General features: G+C 42.5%; 2 protein-coding genes across 3 annotated transcripts in view; one reads left to right on the forward strand and one right to left on the reverse strand.

Annotated features, from left to right (window-relative positions):
* The window catches only part of cpped1 (calcineurin-like phosphoesterase domain containing 1), a 106,779-nt gene that overhangs the window by 44,303 nt on the left and 36,789 nt on the right, over nucleotides 1-25,687 (forward strand). The window lies entirely within an intron of this gene.
* The window catches only part of shisa9a (shisa family member 9a), a 39,747-nt gene continuing 14,281 nt past the window's right edge, over nucleotides 222-25,687 (reverse strand). For both annotated transcript variants that reach the window (XM_086016803.1, XM_086016802.1), the window contains exons 3-4: nucleotides 11,231-11,491; nucleotides 222-6,206 (exon numbers count right to left, since the gene is read on the reverse strand). In XM_086016803.1, coding sequence (XP_085872929.1) covers nucleotides 5,377-6,206; nucleotides 11,231-11,491 — 1,091 coding nt within the window. In that variant the 3' untranslated portion in view covers nucleotides 222-5,376. The remainder of the gene's footprint in view (nucleotides 6,207-11,230; nucleotides 11,492-25,687) is intronic.

Genomic DNA, 25,687 nt, shown 5'->3' on the forward strand with positions numbered 1-25,687 from the left:
CTGGTGTAGGTGTAAATGAAGAGGAAGGAGAATGGAAAAAAAAAAAAAAGTAAATTCGAAATTATTTTTGCAGAAGTCATCTTTTTATTGCCACGTAAGAAAGTCGCATATAGAACAATAGTAATATATTGTTAGATGGCAAATCAACAACAAAATGAACCAAAAATATCCCCGTGAAATCCCCTCCCCCCCCCCCCTCCCGTAAAAAGGGAAACAGAAACATTTCATCTTAGCAACACTATGGTAATATATTTTGTGACTAAACATCTGCTATGTCTTTTTCTAACAATAGTCGAGTAGTACCAAAATACATCTTTCTCGTAACTTCATTTCACAGAATCAAAGTCAGTAAATGATAAAAGGACAACAGGGCATCACGGTGCATATTATAAGCTACTGTGCAAACAATAGTGGGAGATGGGCTTCTACCATCGAAAATATGCTTGACTAGCCACATGTAAATGCAGTGTCAGGGCCATATGTAATCATATACACATATGCATAAATACCACAAACTGGTCCGGACATAAAAAATATATAATTCAATCTCGGTATATCTTTGTACGTAGTACACGGTGAAGTGAACACACAAAATGAGCCGATCCGTTAGTTCTTAGTTCTATAAAAAGATTAGCTTGCTCGTGGATAGTAATCATCCCACAAATAGCTTATCGATTCTGCTGCAATGGGAAATCCCTTGGCTCTGGACATGGCAGGGGTCAATAACTGGTGGTGGCTTTTTTTGTTTTTTTTCCCACACCAGCTCTGTTCATGCTTATGCTCACAGAAATTATACATAGCATTATCGTTTGCTGACAATCCATATGAAGAACATGAAAGGAGCGAACACCAAAAAAAAAAAAAAAGAAGAAAAAGCCAAATACATCTCCTCTGTTTTTTTGTCATGTGCGAAAGCCAAAAGTGAAAACAATGTGCATACTGTACAGACGAAGGCTATACAAACTTGTAAACATTGCTGACGAGACCCCCCGTTTTATGTCATGGGGGAAAGGGGGGATTTTTTTTTTGTGATCATATAGTAAGATGCTGTGAAAAAACTCAATCCGCTATCTAAAGTTGTTTGAGCCCTTAAGAGTCACCACCATACATAGACTTTCTGTTTTACTTTAAATCATAATGCCACTGATGATTTTTTTTTTTTTTTTTTAATGACAAATACAGGTGAATAAGTGAGGGGGGAATCCTCTTCACTAGGAAATTAATATATACAAACTACAAATACGTTAAATTAGAAAGGGTTATAGAACCCTGAAAAGAAAAAGATACTATGAGAATAGTTGAATTATTAAGAGGATAAAGCAAAAAAAATAAATAAAAATATAACTATTCTGAAAACAGTCTATTTTTTAGTGATAAAAAGATGTAATTTCGAGAGAACAAATCCAATTATCAAAAATAGTAATGAATCGTGAATTTATTTTATAAGAAAAAATTGGTAGTATTCATTAAAAAAACATTTTATATTAGATCGACCTCATTATTGTATGAGAGGACATAGTCATAGTCAACAATAAATTATTTCTTTGAAAAAAAACAAACTTTTCAAACTTTTTCACTCGTATAATTTTGCTACCGCTTGAGGCTTGTACCTCATTGTTTTTTTGTTTTTGTTTGTTGTTGTTGTTTTTTTTTTTTAAAATAGTGTCTATGATTTAAGGTGCTGCATTGGTGCACCTCATGCATGTCAGCAGTCATGTGAAATTCCCAACTGTCCTTGTGGAGCTGAGTGTCTTTGCACCTCCAGAAGAATCAATTATTCATCATTATTCCGTCTTGCGTTGCCGCTGTGGAGTTGCAGCACAGCCTCTTGTCAGTTATTTCTTAAGGTTTTGGTGATTAAAGTTCACAATGAGAGCTCCTAATCCCCTCCGGCCACGAGTTCCTTTTCCGCTGGACTTATTGAATATCCCTAGTGGATGTTTCGCAGTGTGGTTTTCTCCTGCTCGGCACAATAACAAAGCTCGATTTCGGCGTGACATGTCTAATGGGAATTGTGTTTTGTGTATTTGAATAGAGCTCGTCAAGCAAGTCGAGAATTGGACCACTTTTGTATTCTCTGAATAAGTCCTGCCGCGCGTGCGACACGGCCGAACGCGACTGAACTGAACAATTCCACATTAAGAATGAATTCTTTCGGATCAAATCATGAGTGCCACAATTACGTAATAGCACTCCTGATGCTAATATTTTGTACAACCCCCTTTTGTCCAAAAAAAAAAGGACAAAACAAAACAGCACCTATAATTTTTCAAAAGATGGGCAAAATTCAGCTTGTCTTTTTCCGTGTGTTTTCTCTCCCGCTTGTTTGTTTATTTTAGGTTTTTGCTTTTTGGATCATAGTAAGGGATGCAGTTTTTTTTTGTTTTTTTTAACCACTTCCTTTCACCCGCTCTACCCACTTCACAATGATTCCAGTGGTTGTGTCTGCCAAACTGGATGAGCTTTCATGGTGAAGCAATGTGCAGTTGGCAAACGGATTCATATTTCCACATATCTGGCTTGCTGGATTAGGTCATTTGCTTGAGATAACATCCAAAGAAAACATTGGCCTTCCGTTATGTTATTCCTCACAAAGTCCTGAATATAAAATCTGAGAAGGAAAAGAAAATTTGATTAAAATGACTCTTTGTAGTATGAGATTTAGAGCTGAAATCTTAAGCGAGACCCAAACACGCTTTCATAGTGAGTGGAAAAAGTCCACAGTTCTCCAGAGGAGACACAATAATAACCACTCATAAGCAATCATAATTTTAAAAGCCTTCCTTAATAACCTCGTCTAAGTGGCCCATCCAAGATGCACATATCCGCAAATGCTCTAACATATGGATGAATAAAAAAAAAAAAAGACTTAGAGAATGAATACATTTAAAACCGTATCTTCTCACATAGATTTAGAAGACCATGGTACAAGATGTCAGCAATCTGTAGCTAGCGCTAAATTTGGCATTCAGGTATTTAGCATTTATGTTTGTGTGTGCGTGTATGATAAATGTCCAAAATTCTCATGTATCATTGTAAACCGCGCACGTGACTGCATGTCCAATTCCAGCACATCTTTAATTCTACTGCTAATGTTGTTCCACTGTAGTCCCTTCAAATCCGAGCAAAAAGGGGTCTTATAGGTTGAACCGTTTTGATTACGAGGTCAAGATGATAATGGCGCATGCTGAAAGCTAATAGAGCTTGCATCATTACAAAAAAATGCAAATGGACGAGAGGCGCTCAAATGAGCTGACCTATTTTTTTTTTTCCAGGCGTGGAATTTATTTTTGTGTTAAGTCAAATAACCCAGATAGGAAAACATCCACCCCCCCCCCTCCCCCACCACCACCACTACTTGTGTGTAATGTTTTAGCTGGAATACAATTCGTGAAGTCAAGCTCAGCTTCATCACTCATTCCATAAAAGAAATTAAATAAAACCAATTTCCACACGAATTGTTTGTACTCTTTGTCCAGTTAAAGCACAGATTTAGGGATTTTCTTTAAAGCAAGAGTTTAATCATAGAACATATACTGTATTTTCATTCACATCCCAAAATGATGTCCAGTCCTAGTTTAGTGAAAGCGCCATTCTGAACATTTTTAATCTGTGTATTTCTGATTGGAACTGAGTGTAACTCAACTCTTGTATGTAGCAGGCAACGTTATAAACTCCATTTTTTTTGTTCCGCTTGAGATTTAATTCAATATGTAACAAATATGCACGGATCACATAAGCAAAAAAACCCCAAAAAAAACAGTAAATGAGTTCTAAAAGCCAGATGACTGGCATTTCTACAGTATGCTCTGTGTTGGCCCCAATCTTATGCCTTCGTGTGTATGTGCACAGGCAGTCCTCGAATTACGACGTACGCGACCTACGACGTTTCGACTTTACGACGCCCGTGCCTCCTCCTCCATTTTGTCCCCCGCACCGTAGTGACTACGTTTGCACGCAGTCGATATTTGGCTTAAAGTCAAAATTCCGATTTCTGAAACATTCTGAATACCCCGTTTCCATGATTGAGCGGACAGAGTTGCTCCGGCATTTGAATAACTCACTGTGTACGGCGACACACGGCGTCATGACTCAAATGGACGTCATTTCCGCTTGTTACTTTCAACTGTCAATAAAACACTCGATATTCATGTCACTCACCACATGAATGAAGCAGCCGGTTTCCTCCTCGCTCTAAAAGTGTGCTTTTGTGTACTACGTCTCTGAGCTCGTTTACCTCTGCTTGTGTATTTGCGATGGGTTTCGCACCAAACAACGCACTTCCGCGTACAAGCACTTCCTGCGCTACGAAGACCAACATTCCTTGCGGTTGAGCCTGCGCAGAGTGTCTCGATCGTGTCTCTGGGCGCCGCCACTATCTTCGCCCTCCTCTCCGCCTCCTCCATCCACTTCTCAGCAGTAATGCTAAGTGCAGCATCTTATGCTTTTTTTATTCTAACATATTTTTCTAAAAAGTATTTTGATGCAAATTTCGACTGTAACGATGAAATCCGACAAAGGCGGAAATTCTTGTTACATCGCCGGTGGAGGAACGGAACTCGTCGGTAAAATGAGGACTCCCTGTATGTGCACTTGAGTGTGATTATGGAAGAAAGATGCTGCCGCGGCATCCGGATGCTGCCTCATTGCTCCACCTCTGGGCCAGCTGTCAGCATGCAGATGAGGGCTGAACAGCAACCATCCGACTCGTCAGCCCGACATTATCTGCGCTGGAGCTTTGTTGGAGAAGGGTGACCTTCAGCTGTGAGGCTTTTGAAGAGGCTTCTGAACGGCCTCGATACAAAACCTGCTGTGAATACAGTCCAAAGCCCAGAGCCCTTTGTCATATGTCGGCTCTGAACCCATCAAGGAATTCTCGCGGTTTGACATACTGGAATGTTCTTTAGACCAATCAAGACGTGACACTCGTGACTTGGCAATGCCTGGGTGCTGTCGTCGGATGATCCCATATATTGCTTGCTGGGCTTGCTTGCCATTCTTTTCTTAATCATCCGGTTTCCATTGACTTGGTAATGCTTGCTGCAAGAAACATCTTTGACAACTTGAAGGATGCGCTTCATTGTTCCCGTTACGGCTGCCGATGGCAACGACTTCAACCGCTAACGTTCGACAGACATCAGCGGTCCGTTCAGTGATCTTAAGTGATGGACTCTCTACATGTAAAAAGTGACAGACCAGACATGATGTCACTATCGCATCACATGTGTCGAAATCTTGGTACCGGTACCAACAAGCGTTGTCGCACAAACAAACAGAGCCGCAGCTTTTGGCCAACTCTGGTATCGGTGTCTCCACTGGGAAATTACTCGTCACCATTTCACATGCATTCTTTTCACTCGGTCCTCGTATCCTGGCTCACACAGTCACCTCTGTCTTGCTGTTGGTCACAAAGTAGGGCTGTGTGGGGAGGAAGTGTTGGCTGTGGCTGTGGCCTCGGGTGCCGTGGAGCTGGTTGGGCTCCAGCACCGTACACTGAGGCCTCTTGTGCCCGTAGGTCTTCCTTCGCCCCACTGTCTCCGTCCCATCCCAGCCCCTTAACCCCATACCCGCCGCGTGCCCAGACGAGATGGTATTAGAACCGTACCCCAGCGGTCGACCCATTGTTGCAAAGCTGGAGCCAACGGGGGTCTCGGCCAGCCTGGATATTCCTAGGGATGTGCCCCCTGGCATGGTACCCCCCATGTGTGCCAAGGAGGTAGTCCCCAGTCCCGGCGGCTTGCTACTGTGGCTGTGAAGGTGAGTGAGGGCACTGTGGGAGCCGTGGACCACGTGGCCGTGGTTGCTTTTAGGTTTCTGGCCGTTGGGCTTTAACGACGTTACTCCAACGCCGCGTCGGTCTGTCGGGAGGGTTGACACGGAGGAGATTCTGGGCATCTCGGTAACGTAGGTTGCCACTGGCTCTGGAGTCAGTGGCCCCAACGAGGTCATTGGAGTCATAGAAGTCATTGGGGCGAGTGAGGTCATGGCACTCATGGGTGTCATTGATGTCATGGGAGTCATGGAGGTCATATGGTTGACGGAGTGGGAAGCCATGGGGTTCGACGCAATCGGGTTGGTGGTCATCGATGACATGCTGGCCATGGAGGGTCGGGAGTTGCCCATGGGTTGGAGCGGAAGACCGCCTTTTGTCGGTAGCTCCACCATAAGCCTGCGCTTGTTGTACAGATCGTCGTTGTATTTGGCAGCTGGCAAGCGATGGAGACAAAACAGTAAGACAAATTAGGGACACTCTGAAACTCCATCATCACTCCATCAAAGTCGGAAGTATTATTATTTTTTTGTCACGGTCCTATATAACGTCATACAATTGATCCGTTTGTAAAACATTCTTCTTTCCATTTATTTGCTGTACCGTGTTGCCATCACATCAGTTTGTCCTTCTTAATGGGGTACTTCACATGTGTACACCATTTGCAAGCGGTTAAGTCAATATTTTGTCCGTAATTAATTCGATAGCGTTATTATTTTTCATGTGCATTTAATAACTTTTAAAATGATTTGAAAAAATAACATAGCTGGCCACCATGTTTACCGAACACCGTCACGTGGGTAAACGTTGGAGTGGACTACACACACATACCGATACTATGAAAGTCGTCTACTGGGTGAGATTCCACGTTCACTGCCAGTCAAGCCACACGTGTAAAATGAATGAAGCCTTCCTTTCAATTCAAGGTCCCAGCCAAGATTTGAACGCAGAACTCTTTGTCAAGGTTTCATGAAAATGACTACAGGGGGTTGTGACGGTCCCGGCATGTATTTATTTTTTATTTTTTCAAGGTTACGAACAATGCACGGTGAGCTATTTTTGTGCACGTAATAGATCGTCACAATGCGCAAGAAGGCGTGCTCCTACCGTAGGAGAAGAGCCCTGTGGTAAACTGAGCGGTGTGGCAACCAGGTAGCTATTGCATTTTAGTTCATCTCCAGATAAAAGCCGCAACTGCAGGAGTTCACTCTTGTTAACAGCACAGGAGAGGGCATTTCCGCGCTTAATTTTTCCCAGTAAATAATGCATGAGTCTCACTGAGAACAATCGGAAAAATGCAGGAGGTGGGTAGGTAGGAGGCATAAAGTTTGGTGCCGATCCAAATGAGGATTATGTCTGTCTCGGTATTATGAATTTCCGTTTACAGCTCTTGGTTTAATGCCCCGCGTTTACTCGTCTCTGTCAGTCACCGTCGCTCAGCTAGTGCGTCTTATCAGTATGAAATGTTTTCTGTCGTATCCATGTTCACAGTCCGGTCATTACTCTTATGCCCTTGTTGCCTCTGTACCCTTGGAGATAAAGTTAACACACTCAGCGAGTTTTCTCCACTATTGCAGCTATAAATCTACTTTATCACAGCCGGAGCAGGAGAGAGACAAGCGAGCGGCCCTGCGAAGCGATGGGGATGGGGTTAGCGGGCGAGAATCCGGACGTGGGGGCGGGGGGGAGGCGCGGGGGGTGGGGGCCCTTCAGCGTCTCACCCGCTGAGACGCCGCTCGAACGGCTGCCCGCGGGGGGATCGAACTTGCTCAGGCGACAGGTGAATCAATTGGGCGGCGGTCAGCGCAACGGTGCGCACATCCAGGGGTGTACGTGACAGGAAACAGAATATGTCGCTGTTACGCACAGTGGGCTCTGCATGCCTCCGTCCATGAAAGGCCAGCGTCGTGCTGAGACTCAAACAATACTGGGGGGAGGTGGGGAGGGTCACGTGGGGGGGAGCAACCCCACTGTAGCCATCGGTGTCGATAATATGAAAAATTAAAGCTGCAAGCAGCGATAAACAGGCATCACTCGCAGCACCTTTTTCATGGCCAATTCCCGGAACGATCGTCCAACTCGGATGCCCTGCTTCGCCAAATGTTGGGGGAAAAAAAAGCTTTGGCAATGTTTCGACTGCGAACACGGATACAACAGAAAACATTTCATACTGATAAGACATACTAGCTCTGGCATCGCGGCGCATTTGAAAAGGAGTGGGATTCCTTTTTCGAACATTCACTGCTTTTTAGTGTCATTTTATTTCATTTCTGGAAATTTTGGTTTCCATTTCACTGTCCCCATGTTCAAAATAACCGATTAATCAATCAATCGAAGAGACTAGAATTTCAATAGTTATCCACCTGCTTTGGATGACTGGCATTATACGGTAAGTTTGGAATCACAAGAGGTCATCTGATTTGCAGTGTCGTCCGAATTATGTAAATCACAACGCGTTAAAGTCTCTCACTAGCACAAGTAAAGTCCGTGACAAAAAAAAAAAAAAATAGGCCAGTAACTGAGCATGCATTTGTGTGTTGATCTTGTTCATTGTGCACCATTTGTAAGCTCGAAACGCCAGATGTCGGGATCGTAAACCGAAGACATCCTGTAATATTTTGTCTTGTCTGAACTGTTTCCCTCATTTAGTAATGCGTGTGTTAATTGTCATGCCATCAGGAAGCCTCTGAGTTCCTGCAGTTTGAATATCCGGCTTGGGCCATGGAACAGCTACGGTTTTGTTGTAGTCTAGTAATTAGCCCCACGGGAAGCATTAGTGGACATTATATCCGGAGAGGAAAAAAAAAAAAAAAAACGGTCTTCTATTTGTGACAGTATGGTAATCCTATTTTCATTAGTAGAACGCCAAGGAGAGTTGTCGTGCATCTGGAGTTAACAAACGCCTATACTTTTAATTACAGTCGCTTTGCTCTATGGATTATGTTTAAAAAAAAAAAAAAAGGAAAAAAAAAAAGTCATTGGGGGTGTGGGTGTGTGTATTTTTTCCTCGCCTGATGCTGTTAAGGATTCGACAAAGCAGCCTTATATAGATGCACAGGGGGGAGGAAGCGAGATGGTTATTGATTGACGAGAGTGCTGCTTATCAGCTGTACAATTGGCAAAGTGGCAGAAGCAATTAAAGAAAATGAGGCTGCTTTGGCGTATTGTGTGTGTGTGTGGGGGGGGGGAGTGTTGATCTTAGACATTGATGTATTTCTTCAGGAGAGAACAAGCATTGACTAAACCAGAGGTAAAGAAGAGTCAGTCATTTCGCTCAAGATTAGCCCAAACAACGACATCTTGTGTGTCGCCCTTTCTGCCTGCCCGTTCCGCCGAGCGTGTACGGATTCAGTTTGCCTCCCCGCGGGCACCTCTTTGAATTCCACCTGTCAAGCGCAACTCTGTCAAGCAATTGTAGCTCAGGTGACGGTAGACGGGCATCGAGTAGAAACCGATATGAGCCGCTATAAGGGAGCAAGGCTGGAGATTAGCTGCCTGATGATTCTTCAAGCAGTGATACGGATCGTGATGGATTGAAGGGGGGGGGCTCAGCAGTGGATTGGAGAAGTTGGGGGAGAGAGACAAAAGCACGGGGGAAAAAAAGATTAAGAGAAGAATCTAGGGGAGAGGGTGTGGTGCAGATGATAAAGATAAACTGTAAAAGGGAGGAAGGAATGGTGGCTTGGAAAGGGTAGTTGGGGAAAGGTGAGAGCACATGAAAGTGAAAAGGAGACAGGAATGATGCAGTGGGAGTGGCACTGTTATTTTGGCATAGAAGTACAAGTGTAGTATAAGTACGTATGTTCATAAGTGGTTATGAAAGTCCGTATGGTTGACGATATATGTTATACGTAATACATTAGAGAAGCATAAAATGTGCTCGCCTTGAAAACAGCTTCATTATATTGGATGTATTTATTTTCAGGTTTCGTGTTGCACGTCTCCTTTGAGTGGGTGGGGTCAGGTTGCCGTGCGGGTGCGGTTTCCAATATAGCTGAGTCTGAGCCGCACGTTGGGTTTCTCACATTTCTACCTCCAAGTGTGCATTCCCTACACCCCTTTTGCGAGACTTTTTATCTTTGGCAACAAGCTATTTGTTGTCAACAATTGGAAGAAAAGTTGCATCATCCTAGCAAGTGGCTAGTCTGAGGCCATATTGTTGAATAAACTCAAATCGAGTGAATTTCGCCAAACCCAAGCAGTTCCAGCAATGTCACATTACACAATGTCCGACATCATTATTTCTAAAGGAACAGAGGCTAAGGCCTCTTAAGGCTACTAAAAACCATTGCCTCGCTTTCGAGATAAGTGAGTGATTAAAATAAGAATAGGCTGAAACGTGGTCTAAGCAGGTGAGAGGATGAGAGTGGGAGAAAAGGTGAGAAGGGAGCGAGACGTAGGAAGGTGACGAAAGTCAGCAGGAGGAGAGACAAATGGTCAAGACGAGAGAAGATCTGAATGCAAAAACAGCATAAAAGATCTCTTTGACGGGATATGAAGACTATCAATGGATTTTGTTTCCGATTCATGTACGGTTGCAGTCAAGGTTTTTTGCTGTCTGAATGAATCCACTTTAGTTGAAGGTTTTAAGCGGACTTTATATTTGCTTACTTGTTGATCGCTATTCTCTTTGCTACTGAGTCGGGCAAGGAAAAAAAAAAAAAAAAGACTGACTCATTATTGATAGCTTAGGTAGCAAAACAATAAACATAGCTGGAGCCATTAGATTGAGCACAGTCTTTCGCAATAGAAACAAACAAACATGATGACAGTGTGTGGGAATGAGCCAGTGTGAGAACTGTCATCATTCTGATGACATATATTCTGTGTATGATCTGAATAAAGTGAGCCTTGTCTACCCAAGTAGCGTCAACAAGCTTTCAGACAAAGACCGGTCAGGATGTGACACAACGGCGCCCGCGCCAACAACACGTGCATGATGCCGGGCAAACGGAATTCAAATCAGCCCCCCAAAAAATTGGTATGCGGGCCCCGTGAATTTGGCGGCACGTGTGGAGCTGTCGCGCCGCTTGATAAACAGCCTCTTTCTGTTTTACAGCGTGTCAGCTTTGGTGCCACAATCAATAACATCTGTCAAATCTCTGCGCAAATCTGCTCCATCTTGTTCACGTTGTTCCCGCACGCCCGCCCCCCTTGACCGTCGTGGTCGGGGTCCCGAAGCGTATCAGACTCTTGAGTGACGCAATGAGATAAGACGAGCACTTTTTTTTTTTTTTTTTTTTTTTTTGGTTTTGTAAAAGACGACATCTGTGGTCGGTTATTTCAAGGATTGCCAACAAGGGATTGAGTGTGACAGCGATGGGCCCCCTCTCTCCTCGCAAACAACATCTTGCGACGGCAATGATGTTGCCTGACTAAACTGTGGCAAAACAAACCGTTTTTAATCATTTAAAAAAAAACAACAACAGCGTAAGAGGTGTTACGGTGATTGGCACTCACCCACAGCCTTCAGGGAGGCATATTTGTTGAAGTCCTTGTTTTGCTGCTGCAAGTGTAGTTGCTGTTGCTGCTGCTGCTGCTGTTGTTGCTGCTGCTGCTGCTGCTGTTGCTGCTGCTGCTGCTGCTGCTGTTGCTGCTGCTGCTGCTGCTGCTGCTGCTGTTGATGCTCATACACGTGAGCCAACTGGCTGAGGGCAGGATACGGGTGCTGCTGGACCATGTTTGACACAGGCCCCACGTTGTTGTTGATCTGAGCACCCTCTGTGGACGAGGACACAATAATAAACATTAGCTCGGCATTAGGTCGACACTGTAAGTTGAGTGCGGATAAAATGTGATTGCTTTGGCATTTAGCCAAAATACATGATCCAGACCTAAATTGGCGCAGCACGTTGTTTGGGTGGTGAGCATGTCTGCCTCAGATGACTGTGATTTGATTCTATGTGGCTGGTGGGAGTGTAAATTGAATCCTCGCTCGTGGGATTATGATCAACTAAATGAAATCAAAAACTAAACTGCTTGGAGTGTTAGCGGTTGTTTGTTTTATGTGTGCCTTGCGATTGGCTGGTGACCAGCCCAAGGTTTATCTTGCCTGTGGCCTAAAGTCAGCTGTTCTAAAATGCTGCATCTTAAAACAGAAACAATTTAAAAAAATCTTTACTATAAGGGGTTCTATGTAGCCTAAACACAGCATTCTGATTGGTATTGTGTTTGTGGACTATTAGTTAAAGTGGAAGTCAACCCAAACATATTTTTTCAAGAACATGTTCTATGCAAGCCCACTAGTTGAAACAAGTCATTCTGACAAATATTGCGATTGTGGAACAGGAGTTAATCCACTCGTTTATAGCCATCTCTGGGGGCGGCCATTTTGTCAATTCTGTCGACTGAAAATGACATCACAACTACCCAGGGCTCAGGTAATCACGGCTCAGCTTTAGAAAACAGGCGAGCTGTGATTGGTCATTCACTGAGCCGTGCGTAGTTGTGATGTCATTTTCAGTCGACAGAAATGACAAAATGGCCGCCCCCTGAGATGGCTAAAAACGGGTGGATTTTGCTGTTTAACTCAAACGCACTATTAATCAGAATGCCGTGTTTCAACTAGTGTGCCTGCTGGGAACATATTCTTGAAAAAAATTGGGTTGATTTTCTTCTTTAAGTAGTAAAGGCCACCCGTTTTTGTTCACCTCATGGGGCGGCCATTTTGTCGCTTGCTGTCGACTGAAAATGACATCACAGTTGCTCAGGGCTCAGGTAACGGCCAATCACGGCTCCCCTCTTTTGTGAAGCTGAGAGATGATTGGTCGTTATCTGAGCCCTGAGCAACTTCGATGTCATCTTCAGTCGTCGGAAGTGACAAAATGGCACCTGTACCCCTGAGATGGCTAAAAATGGGGGGATTTTGCGGCTTAACTCATTCCACAAACAGGATGTCGTGTTTAGACTTGTGGGCTCCACAGAACGTATTATTTTAAAGAAAAAATTGAAATTGGCTTCCTCTTTAACAACAACATATTGACTTGGAATGAAATCTTTCTTGCTGTGACCCTGCTCAGTTTTCTGCACTGCACATCATTGTTTCAAACTCAAGCCATGCTCGTAATTGATCAGTCTTCCTCCACACTTTAGTTATGCAACACAATAATGGCAAAAGCCTGAGACTCAACTGGATGTTGCCAAAAACAAGTTGGCAAGAGTTAACAAATCTTAAGTGTATTAAGTGGCTATTGTAGTGAGGCACGGATGGAAAATCTTGTAAAGAGCAACCAAATGTCACAAGCGATGTGGGAAATGTTCACTTCAGCTTTGTTCCGCTGTTCAAGCCTGACAGATAATTGCAACGTCCTGTTACGGATGGCAAATGTACACTGTGTTAAGAGCATCCTAACATCGCCACTTGATCATTTTAAAAGCAAGAAAAAGAGAAAGTCAACGAAGTTAAGTTCAGAATGGCAGAGGAATTACGTGGTGAGAAGATAAAGAAAGTGACAATTGTACAGCATACAAGGTTCACGGAGTCATAAAGCAAGAAAATGAACAGTCTAATGTTTTTTTCAGTCCTTTTACAAGTGTACATGAATTAGTAGATGTGGTCATTTCCAGCAAGCAAGCCAACGATATTGATCATCTCCGCCGCTTTCATCCGTTGTTCATGCCGACACGCAAATCACTCTCACACATTCGCCCACAATATGTTGTGAGTTTCTCTAATTATGTGAATGAAAATTCAAGCTTTGATTTTTTCTGGACGTGGTCAAACATTTACACACAGATTAATCTTAAGAACATTTGAGGGGGGAGGGGATTTGGGAAAGGGAGCTTGAAGCTCTTTTTCCGAAGCATTTAATTGCATTTTTCATACGCCAACATTTACTGAGGCCAAAATGGACAGTGGTGGCTAACCCATTTTCTTAGCCCATCATGGATTTTATCCAACTGAAGAGCACCAGACTAAAATTCTGTGGTTAGCTTTATTTTCAGGCTCTCCGCCAGCAACTGATTTGAATCGGTGAACATAAATGGAATGGCAGCAAAGCCTTTCAAAACTCAATTATAAAGAAATGGGCCACATCCTAAATCGGCCATGAATATGGAAAAGCAGTGTGATTAAGTTTGAATAGTCGCAGACTAATGAATTGAACTGGTGTTTGATTTATTTATTTTTGTTTAAAGCCGCATTGGCAAGCTGCATGTGAAAACCGGTGAGAGAAATGATCGCTTCATTGAGTCTCATATAAAAATCTGGTTACAACTTTATGGCAGAAAACATTTTTTGTTGTGGTTTTTTGGGAATGAGATGTTCCAAAGTTTGTTGTCGAATTAAATTCAGATAAATTAGGATTATGTCCACATAAAGCAGCAACAATAAATGTCCAGACAGGATTTCGACACCCTCCACGATTCGACTGCTGAAATCTGAAATCTGTGTTTCTTTTCCCGACAAGTCCCGACATTTTCTTTGCATGGTTTGAATGTACTGACAATCGTCAGAATTTTCTATCAATGTTAAAGTGGAAATCAACCAAAACATATTTTTTACAAGAATATGTTCCCAGCAGGCCCACTAGTTGAAACACGACATTCTGATTGATATTGTGTTGGTGGAATATGAGTTAAGCAGCAAAATTCACCACTTTTTAGGCATCTCAAGGGGCGGCCATTTTGTCATTTCTGCCGAGTGAAAATGACATCACAACTGCTCAGGGCTCAGGTAACGACCATTCACGGCTGACCTGTTCTCTGAAGCTGAGACGCGATTGGTCGCTACCTGAGCCCTGAGCAGTTGTGATGTCAACTTCTGAAATGACTGTTGACAGAAGTGCCAAAATGGCCGCCCCCAGAGATGGCTAAAAACAAGTGGATTAACTCTTATTCCACAAACGGAATATTTAGCAGAAGACCTTGTTTCAACTAGTGGGCTTGCATAGAACATATTCTTAAAAAATATATATTTGGGTTGACTTTTCCCACTTTAAGGCAATCGCCTGGTGCTCTGCAAGTCAATCATTGATACATAATGTCACTTTGTGTGTGGGTGTGTGTGTGTATGTGTGTATATGTATATCCATCCATCCATTATCTGTACCGCTTCTCCTCACAAGGGTCGCGGGGCGTGCTGGAGCCTATCCCAGCTGTCTTTGGGCAGTAGGCGGGGGACACCCTTAACTGGTTGCCAGCCAATCGCAGGGCACACAGAGACAAACATCCGCACTCACAATCACACCTAGGGGCAATTTAGAGTATCCAATCAACTTACCATGCATGTTTTTGGAATGTGGGAGGAAACCGGAGTGCCCGGAGAAAACCCACGCAGGCGCGGGGAGAACATGCAAACTCCACACAGGGAGGCCGGAGCCGGCATCGAACCCACGACCTCTGAACTGTGAGGCGGACGTGCTAACCAGTCGACCACCGTGCCGCCGTATATGTATATGTGTTTTTCAATTTGAACAATCCCCTGGTGGCAAGAGTAAAACAGCAAAAACACACGGCTGATACCATCATCTTTTAGTCTTGTAATGTAAGCTTACTCTGAAGCGAAATGTCGGCGTGTGCCTTGTGGCAGTGGACTCATTTGCATAAGGTCCAGAGCAAGCCAACATTCAGCAGGTCACCAAGTTCATTGCAGTCTGGGTAGCCTTACACCTACCATGAATAATCAGCGTGTCGCAGCCTAATAATCTAATGTTTTATTTGGAACCATGTTATCTCATAAAGCCTATTTTTGTTCTATGACCTTTTGTCTTTAATGTGTTCCGGACACAATTAAAATTATACAGCATCACAAATGAAAGAGCCCCACTCTCTTTGCTTGTGCTGATGTCATTAAGGGCAATTTTCAAGTGATGTTGCATAGCTGATAAGAAATTGGAATATATTTAACAAAAAAAAAATAAAGAAGCCAACCTCCTATGGTGCATGAAATCAAGTAGAACAAAATGCAAGAGGATACTTTGAAACGTTGAAGAGATACTACACAAGCAGGCAAATTGAGCGGAGTTCGTCACACACTGATCGCAATTTACCCCAATAGCTTAGCATTTGTGCATCTTTTTCATGTTATCCAAAAACCTTTACATCAAGAAGTTTACAAAAGTAAAATTGTACAGTTCTTAGAAAATATGAAGGCTCCCTTTGCTTTGTAAACGTGTCGCTTGTGGGATTGGAAGAGGAAAGACTTAACCGAACCACAGAGACTGCCGTCACATTTTATTCCCACAAAAGCTTGTCGACGACTGGAGCGTGTGCGAAGGGAGAACCAATTAAATGTGTAATTCAGTCATTCGCAGGATTTGCTTATCGATGAGCGTTCTGATCCAAATTTGGATTACAGTTGGTACCTTTCAGTTGACCAAAATCAGTATTGTGATGCTGGTCAAACTTCAATGTGGTTGTCTTTTAAAGAAAAAATATCCTTCTGATATCAAGAGTAATTGGAATCATTTGATCCCAAATCCAAACTGAACCGTTTTAAGTACCATTTCTATATTATTAATTCCCAAATATGTTTAAGCAGTAGCTAACCAGTATTATATTATTTGTGAAATGCTAACCATCTTGCTGCCCTGTATGAAATTAAAGTTAAAAACATCAAAACACTCTTTAAACTCCCTCTTAAATGTAATGACGAAATTTGCATTAACTGTCACTGAAGTATAAAATGTAATCATCAACGAATGCACGTATAACATAACGCACACTGCTACATACTCTGATTAAATTGTAGTACGATCATATGGCAGCTAGCAAGTCAGCTACGATGCAGCTAGCTGTTAGCTAGGCCAATGCGTAAGGTCCAAATTAGTTTACAGAAAAGTCAGTCCACTTTAGCCAATGTCAATGGAAACAAAATAGAAAATGTAACAAAATAGAACCAGTAGAAGAACACATTTCCTGTTCGGTCATCCACATCGCTATTGGTGATCATCTTTGGCTACTAGATATTCAACTGTCGTTCTTTTAGAAAATCTCACGATAAGCCCCCAAAAAAGGCAGGAATAATCTTTTGATGCAAGCTGAAAAGAGGTCTACTGAGGTGTGCTGACTGCTCGTGGGATGGCAGGTTAAACTCCCAAAATTTGGTCGGTGAGCAGTAAGCAAGTGAAGACTATGCGGAAAGATGAGAAAAAAGAATATTCACTTGAAGTGAGCAGACTGCAGGAAGATTCCAATGTCATAGTGGTTAAAAGTGAGATTAAAAAAAAAAGTGTTTGCTTTTTTGGGGGAAAATATTAGTTAATTATTTTTTTTACATACAGGGTGACTAATTTGCGTTATAATTGCCCCAACACTGCAGGTCTCTGACCATGACTTCTCCAATACGCCGAGTGAAGATCTACTCTCACTCTCAAGTGGACGACACTGTCTAAACAACCAAGTCAAAGGCAAACAGTAGGAAAATCTGTATTGAGTTGTGTTGGCAGATTAGCATTAACGATCACCAATACTTGATTGCTCTGCGGAGTTGTCGACGGCTTCCCTTTGCGCCACACCTTGTCGTCGCGGTAATTAAATCCACGCGTGCCGCTGACCCAGCACAACATGGTGGCGGGATAACAGTCCCTCACCTGCACGACACAGGACGACCCCCCCGAAACAGGCTGAGCGCAAAGTGTGCTGTATTTCCACATCCGTGGGTTTTTCTGACCCCAATAAAAGGCCTTTACATTTAATCAGTTTCATGATAGTGACAATTGGGCCCCAAAGTCCACCTATATATAATAATAATCCCATTATGACATATTGCTTTATTTCTATGATGTGTCCCGGAACAGATTGTGTTTGACCTTGGGGGTTCCACTATATTCCGTTGAAGAAATGAATCGATATTTTGTGTTGTCTGTGCAAGGAATATAAAGGAAACGCATTGGTGCGGGGACATAAAGAGAAAGCACATAAAGTGTATACATTATATGTCGGAGGCTCCTGTCTCATACTTGGCCTGGCTCCATTGCTACTGGCGGTACAGTGCAATTCCCCCGTTTATTTTTTTGAATTTTTTTTTTTTTCTTCTGCGCTGTAGAATTGCAAGCAGCTGACTCATCTATTATTCCCTCTTTTTCTGCACTCGGCAAATGCATAAAACCCGCTTCTTTTCTTCATCTGCAAAACTGCTTCTCTGTCATTACTCGAGCCTCTTCATCTCTCGGCTCCTCTCTTTTGTCATGGCAACAATATATTTATTTTTTTTTCCCCCTCGTGTAGTAGTTTGCATTGTCGTGCAGTCACCCACGCCCACATATCAACAGGCGGGCAGGCTGGCCTGTGCTGTACTGAGAAAGTCATGGTTACGCAATCTACGTTTGTTGGGTTGTCAATTTGTCCGTTCATCTCCGCTTTACATATTTGCGCGCTACCTCGCAGCCTATTGCAGCTCAAATTCGGACAGGTTTTTTCGGGCGTTGTCCGACAAATTGTGTTGAAGACCTGCTTTTGTTTTTGCTAGAAAAGCAATTTTACGAGTCATCTAACTGAGCGGAATATTTTGAGGATGAATAGATGTTGACATAAAAGTCCGCGCGGAAGATGAAAACTTGTGTAAATAGTGCCTTGAAAGGGCTTTTGTACAGTTGCCCTAATCTGCTGCTTGTGTTGAGAGGAAACAGCTTGTCGACCCAGATTTGTTTTTTTTTTTTCTTTCTCAAAAGCGAATCCAAATCATTCACTTTGGGTTGCAGGGTTCGCGGTGTACCCCCTTGTGCTGAGCAGTGTGTGCGGCGGTCCCTTCTGTGTCTCTGCGTAAGCATCTTTAGTCACACTTAAACGCTAAGCAGGTTATGCGAGAGTGCGAGAGAAGCGGGAGTCAAGTGGCTCTTATTTGGCCCGCTGTCTGTTTATCTGTTGGGTACACGAGACGCGTTGCATCTTTGTGTCTGTTGCGCTTGCGGCCCTCATCCTTTCGGACCATATCTTGCCTCCGCAGTGTGAGGACGTTTAGGATCGCAGGGGAGGAAAGCGAGGGCTCGCTATGAGACACTCGCAGGACTTTTCCATGCGTGGCTAATGGCTATTGGAGAAAAAATGATTCTGATTCCCTGTGATAAAGAGAAGATGCTGGAATGGGGCCATTAGAATTATGGCGTACGTAGATGTGAATATGTCTGAATGTGTATGTATGTATGCATCTATCTATCCATCTATCCATGCATCCATCCATCCATCCATCCATCCATCTATGTATCCATCTATCCATCGCTTTATCTATCGCTCTATTTCTCTTCCTCTATCGCTCTCTCTTTCTTTCTCTCTCTTTCTGTTTCTCTTTCTCGCTCTTTCTCTTTCTCTCTCTCTCTCTTGCGCTTTCTCTCTCTTTCTCTTTCTCTCTTTCACTGTTTCCCTTTCTCTTTCTCTCTTTCTCTTTCTCTCTCTATCTCTGTTTCTCTTTCTCTGTTTCTCTTTCTCTCTTCTCTTTCTCTCTTCTCTTTCTCTGTTTCTCTTCTCTTTCTCTTTCTCTCTTCTCTTTCTCTTTCTGTCTTTCTCTTTCTTTCTCTTTCTCTCTCTTGCTCTTTCTCTCTCTTGCTCTTGCTCTCTCTTTCTCTCTTTCTCTTTCTCTCTCTTTCTCTTTCTCTCTTCTCTTTCTTTCTCTCTTCTCTTTCTCTTTCTCTCTTTCTCTCTATTTCTTTCTTTCTCTCTCTTTCTCTTTCTTTCTTTCTTCCTTTTTCTTTCTCTTTCGTTCTCTTTCTGTCTCTCTCTATCTATCTATCTCTCTCTCTCTGTATATATATATATATATATATATATATATATATATATATATATATATATATATATATATATATATATATATATATATATATATATATACACACTCTAAACCATTATATTCATTGGCCTTTTCCTCTTCAGAAATCCATTTCAAACTTCCAAATCTTCGTTCGTTTTTTTTTTGTTTTTTTTTTCCGGTCACCCTGTATGTATACATACAGTATAGATAGATGGACATAATTTGCGAACCGAATGGAACTTTCAGAATGATCCCCTAATATGAAAAGCATGTCATTGGCACAAGCTTTCATTTGTACCCAGAAACAACGCCTTGAGAAGTTGAGGACACGGGCCCCTGAATAATACATGATACTCAGCTTAGCCCAAGGGCCGCTGCTCTTAAATTCATCGGACAACACTGTCTGTTCCACGGAAGATGCCAGATTCCGCACCTAATACACTGCTCTATTTTTCTAAACACCGCTCATCTCATTATCATCGCCATATGTCACTCGCTTTGGCTTCACTCATTAACGCGCCACTGTGCTCCCATTTCAGGGAATGCAAAAGAGATGCATTGAAATGTGCTTTCAAGGAGCCAACAACACCAGGTCTTTTACTAATCCCCCTGAGTCTGCCATTAAACACATAGGACTGAGATGAGGAAGAAGGAATATTGAAAAAAATCTGCCATGGGAAACGGCTTGGCGAGATGAAAACAGAGACAAGCGGCTGTTAAACACCTAATTGTTCCTTCCTGAGCGTTTCAAAGCACAATGGCCTCGGGTGCATCCTTTTGCGTTAAGACCCAGATGTCATGCCTTCTCATTTTTAAATACTATCGATTACTATTGTACCGCCCCGATTGTTTCGGTTTATCTTGCCGCCATCCGATGAATTGATTTGAGTCTCACAGGATGTTGTTAAAAACTCCCTGACATTTATAAAACCTGAAAGCTGTGTAGGGGGGAAAAAAAAAAAAAATCATTAATCCAGATGAAAAATGTTGCGATAGGAACTTTTTCTGTCCTACGAGACACTAATACCCCTGAAACATTTTTTTTTAGCATATTCCACAGTTTTCCTTTTCACACAGCACACTGCACTACACTTGTTTTTTTAATAATTTTTTTTTTATTTGCATCCCCCCTCCTAAAACACAACAGATGGGGGCAACCATTTGCAGCGACATTATAATGTGTCATAGCAACGCATTTCACACTCACGTTAAATGCGAAATGAATCAAACTCGTGGCATCTATCGTTCGTGAGTGATTGGAAATAACTCACGTGTGAAGGGCGGGCGGGCAATAAACAGGCTAAGGAAAAGGCAAGACCGTAACGCGTGTAATAACTGACATTTTATATTGAAATGACATCATCAACAGCGTCATATTTTAGAGTTAATCGGTAGTGCGTGGAATGCGCTCACATTGATAAATAGGGCAGCGCGGCAGACGCATCAGATTGGCTACGGTCGCCGAATACATTACATGCATATATTCAGATAAGCCGGGTTGCACTCGATCTCCTAAGGTGACGGCGTTTATCATTCAAAGAGTCACCAAGAGCGACAAACAAAGCAAAATAATACCTGCTCCACTAAAGCACAAGACTGACAAAAGGATCCCTTATTCATCATGTTGATGGAGCACCACTCGCTGAAAGAGTACGTCATCGAGGCCTATTGTGTGCCTCAACGATCTTCCGTCTCATTCACACAAAGACTTAATTAACTTTGAAATATTGCCCCGCTTTTAATAAAACATAAGGGGGAAAAAAAGCAGTGAAGTATCTTCCCCCCCCCCCGCCCCCATCTCCTCATTCTTCTCAAACCCTCCCACAAGTGCTGCTCCAAGTAAATATTTCTTGATTGACAGGATGCTAACGCCGCAGCATGCTGTCATTCACTAGTACCTTCGCCTAATGGGGCGTTCGGGCTTCCCCATCCGACGTTGTGAGTCAGCAGCGGGAGTGCTGCTGCTCCGGCAACTGAGGACGACATCCTGCTGGAGACAAAGCGACACAGACGAAGAGTGGCAGGTAGGAAGGAAGTCACGAGAAGACGGCCACGATAAAGGACGTGCGCCTCCGCAGGAAGCTGACAACTCTGACGAGACGTCAGCAGTTGTGACCCACTTAGCACTGTCGGACAAGGCTTCACTCTTTTTCACTTGACTGGTACTTATATTAGCACGAAATATAGCAAACATGCTAGGGTAGCTTGGGATAGGATAGGCATGTCTGTCGCTGACGTATATTCTCAATCGAAAGCTAATGTCCATGGTCGGCGGCCGTTATGACATAATCGTCCACGGTGGGGACGATTATTATTATTAAAGGGAAACGGGGCTGTGTGACAGAAATCAGATAAGCACATTGTTTTCACTGCTTATCGTTGTGAGGTTTTCAGACGTTGAAGTGGGTAAAAGTAGAGATGTCCACGTCAATTTTGGTGCCGATTGAGCGCTGGTCTTGGTTCATTATCAGCGATGTGTGTTCGGTAGGGATGTAATAATTCATTCAAGTTTCGATTTCATTTTCGATTTTCAGTTCCTGATTTTCGATTAGATGTTGTTTTTTTTAATTGCTAATATGCTAGTCTCTGTGCACTGCTGTAGTGTGATGTTTGGCGCAAAAGCATAATTTGATCTACACATTCAAAATGTGCTATGCCTCTGGCATAAGAAAACGTTTCAAGACATCATTTTCCAGATGAATTTAATCAAGTCGATTTTCGATGAATCGAATCGATTAATTGCTTAATCGTGGCGAGTCGATTTAGATCAATTTTCGATTAATCATTACATTCCTAGTGTTTGATGATTTAGACAAATGTACAAATTGTGTCCAGTTTCTCAGCTGATGTCACACCAAGATAATAGGGGAGGAGGGGCGCATGTCCATATTGCAGAGCAGAAAGAGGTGTAATGAGAGTATTTACTAATTTCTCCAAAACAACATGATAACATTGAATATGCAAGATGGTTTCATTTTCCTTTTGAGTGAAAAATGGGCCGTCCTGGTCCTGGCTGCATAGCCCCCCCTAATTAGCATACATTTGATCATCTTTGGTTGTAATACTTATTTTGGTGCACCCCGTTTAGGATTGTATCATATGATTATACAGAAATCCATGTTCCATAGCGCTTGTCCCTATTATTTTGTCCGTAGTCATTACAGTGGCTCCCATCTCTCTCCATTTGGCACTTGTGTTGCAAATTCTTGAATGGATGACAATGGAGTCAGCAGCCCAGACCAGAGTTCCCTGTTCCAAGCCTTTTTGTATTGTTTCATTTCGCAAAGTCAAAATGCTTGCCATTCATGCCATTCACCAGCGATTGTCTTGTTTTTGTTGCTATTTAAATTAGTTGATTGCTTTCTGCGTTTATGTGTGTGCGTGTGCGCCGTGTCTTGTGCTAACCAGCGCTTGATTGTGCTTTCCCACACTTGTCTCGGCACTCCCAATTAGCTCACGTTCAACCTCATGTCTCATTCTGTCTTATGTCAGTTACCCCATAGTGATGTTCCAGCATTTCCTGTCGTGCCGTTGACTCATGTAACTTCTGACCCTGTTCTTTCATTGATCTTGCCTTTTTGTCTCATGACGACTTACCCATGTAACAAACCAATCCCGTAATTAAATAGCGTGCTTTTTTTTAAAACTGTATTTCACCTCGAGCCATGCAATTGAGTCCTATGTCTCATATCCAGTTCAAGATAATCTGTTCTACATCCAGTATAGTTGTACAGTTATTCGTACATTTCCTATTCCTGGAAAAACAGTCACTGTATCCAAGTAGTTTTTTATATATTATAAACTAAACTGATATATTTGTCCCATCTTCATATTTAATCCAGCTGTCTCTGTTGTAACAAAGCAGACAGACTGAAGGCAGAATGCTGATAGTATTTAATTACCTGCAGCCATCCCACTGCAGTATTTTATAATCTGCTCCTCTGGCTCTGCTGAAGTGAAGCTTTGTCTATACGAAGCTTTAGTCTGCTGCACCTGGTTTTCACGCTGAATGCTTGGCAGGTGTGCGTACGTTGGAACTCAGCTGTGAGGGTTTTTTTTCCCCAGCCTCCAAAGACAAAGACGAGGGCAGAAGCCAGAGTTCCCCTTATTCACCTCCCTGCCTCCGCATGCACACACACACACACACACACACACAGCCTACTAAGCAAAAGCAGCAACAGTGGCAGGTGGATAACTGTTATACGCCATTCAAATGGCATTATATCAATCAAATTCATCCTCAACTGCAATGAACAGTTTGGGGAACAAGAAAAAGTCACCAAACAAACAAACAACAGAGAGACAGTGGTTGCATTGCAGAGATGGCTGTATTTATGGCACTCGTTCCCCGTCCTCGTCAAACTCAATTCAAGATGCTTACTGTATTTTTGCTCAACTATATACTATATCCTCTATATTCACTCCTACACAGCTGCGTACCGCTCTGCCCACACAACACTTATTACAGGGTTAGGGTAGTATTTGACTCTCACAAGCCGCGTACGCACTCCAACCACGAAAGACGTATTCAGTCATTTCATTGGTCAAATGTGATGAGGCTATATCAACCTGAATCTATTGACGGCTTGGAGCTCGTCAGTAAAAATTCCAAAATAAACCGCATCACATTAAAAGCCGCGTGGTTCAAAGTTTGGGGGGGAAAAAAGCTGTTGTGGCTGTTAGTCGGTAAAATACACTATTCGGCGTGATCTCTATATTCTGCCTCTCTTATGGATTCTCACAATACGCTTTTCTCATATCTGCACATGGCAGGCACGCAGCGCTTATCTCTATGGCCATTTATTTGAGTACAGGTTTATCCTGCGTGGTGCTTTTTCCTTTAATCGCCATCGTCAGCCGTAAAACGAAGGTCAGCGCACCTTTACCGCAACATTGAAGCACACATCAGTTTATTGGATACCTTTCCCCTCCTTCTCCCAGCTCATGAATGATGTACAATTTGGAGCAATGGAATATTATTTCAGGAACCTCGCAGAGGCCCGGAGGGACTCCTCCTCACTAAGAGATACAGATTAGCCCCGTGGTGAATACCACACTCCACTGCGCGCGCCTGTCTGTTCCAGCCACAAACACACATCGGTGACGTTCTATTATTAGCGACGTAAACTAAACACGGCACGTATTGATGGCCCCTGATGCCGTAATCGTCTTGGGCAGGACATCCACACTCCCTTGGAGAGACGAGGCTAAAACGGAGAAGGGGGGGGGGAGGCGAAAACTAGGTTACTTGAGTAAAGAAGGCTGCCTCGCCTCGTTTGTGGGCAGGAGAACGCAAGCACTGGCAGGAGGCGTAGTGTGTGAGTGTGCGTGCGCATCATTGTGTTCCGTGTGGGAAAGACCATGACTGAAAGTATCAACAATACAAACAGCGACACCGTCTACTTTACTCTAGTTGGTTTTTTGTTTTGTTTTTATTCTTCGTATATGTGGGTTAGCCTATTTGCGCGAGAGCTCTCTGTGTGAATACCTTAGTAACTGTTGCAGAATGACTTGTCACATGACATTTGCATTCAAATTCTTGCAAGGCAAATGGTCCTTCAGAGTGCCAATGTAAATCCACCATATGGTACGGTTCAGTTCAGCTCGCCAACGTATGATTTGGGGTGGCAAATCTCGATTTGCTTTTACATTGGAAAATAAAAGAAGGCTGGAAATAACCATGTGGATGGTTTCATTATCTTGGTACCATGGGTACTATAACTAACGGAAAAAAAAAAAACTCAAATTGAAAAAAACATTTTCGTGAGCGAAATAAAATATAAATGCTTTACAAAAAAAAAACGAAAACTAAGTGAAAATGTATCAAACACATAAAACTAAAATTATAGCAAAAATTTGCTTTGTTTTCATATTTGTCAATCAATATCGTTTTCGGGGTTAATTTTGTATTTATTTTCTTATTGTTGTATATCCACAGCCACAAAAGAACCAAGGCCACCTGTTTGAAAATGGTATTTGACTTTAGTACACGATACTTAGTGACCTTTTTTAAAAAAAATTTTTTTTATCTTGCACTCGATAAATTCTCCATATATTAAAAAACAACAACTAATAATTAAACTAAAACAAAGCATTTAAAAAATAAAGATTAAAAACTAACAAACTTGCTCTGGAAAGTAATTTAAACTGAATTAAGAAAATTGTTACAACAAAAAAACTATACTGTATAATATATATATATATATATATATATATATATATATATATAT

The sequence above is a fragment of the Filicampus tigris genome, chromosome 19 (genome assembly GCF_054856515.1).
Source record: "Filicampus tigris isolate MCC_2025a chromosome 19, RoL_Ftig_1.0, whole genome shotgun sequence".
NCBI classification, from domain to species: Eukaryota; Metazoa; Chordata; class Actinopteri; order Syngnathiformes; family Syngnathidae; genus Filicampus; species Filicampus tigris.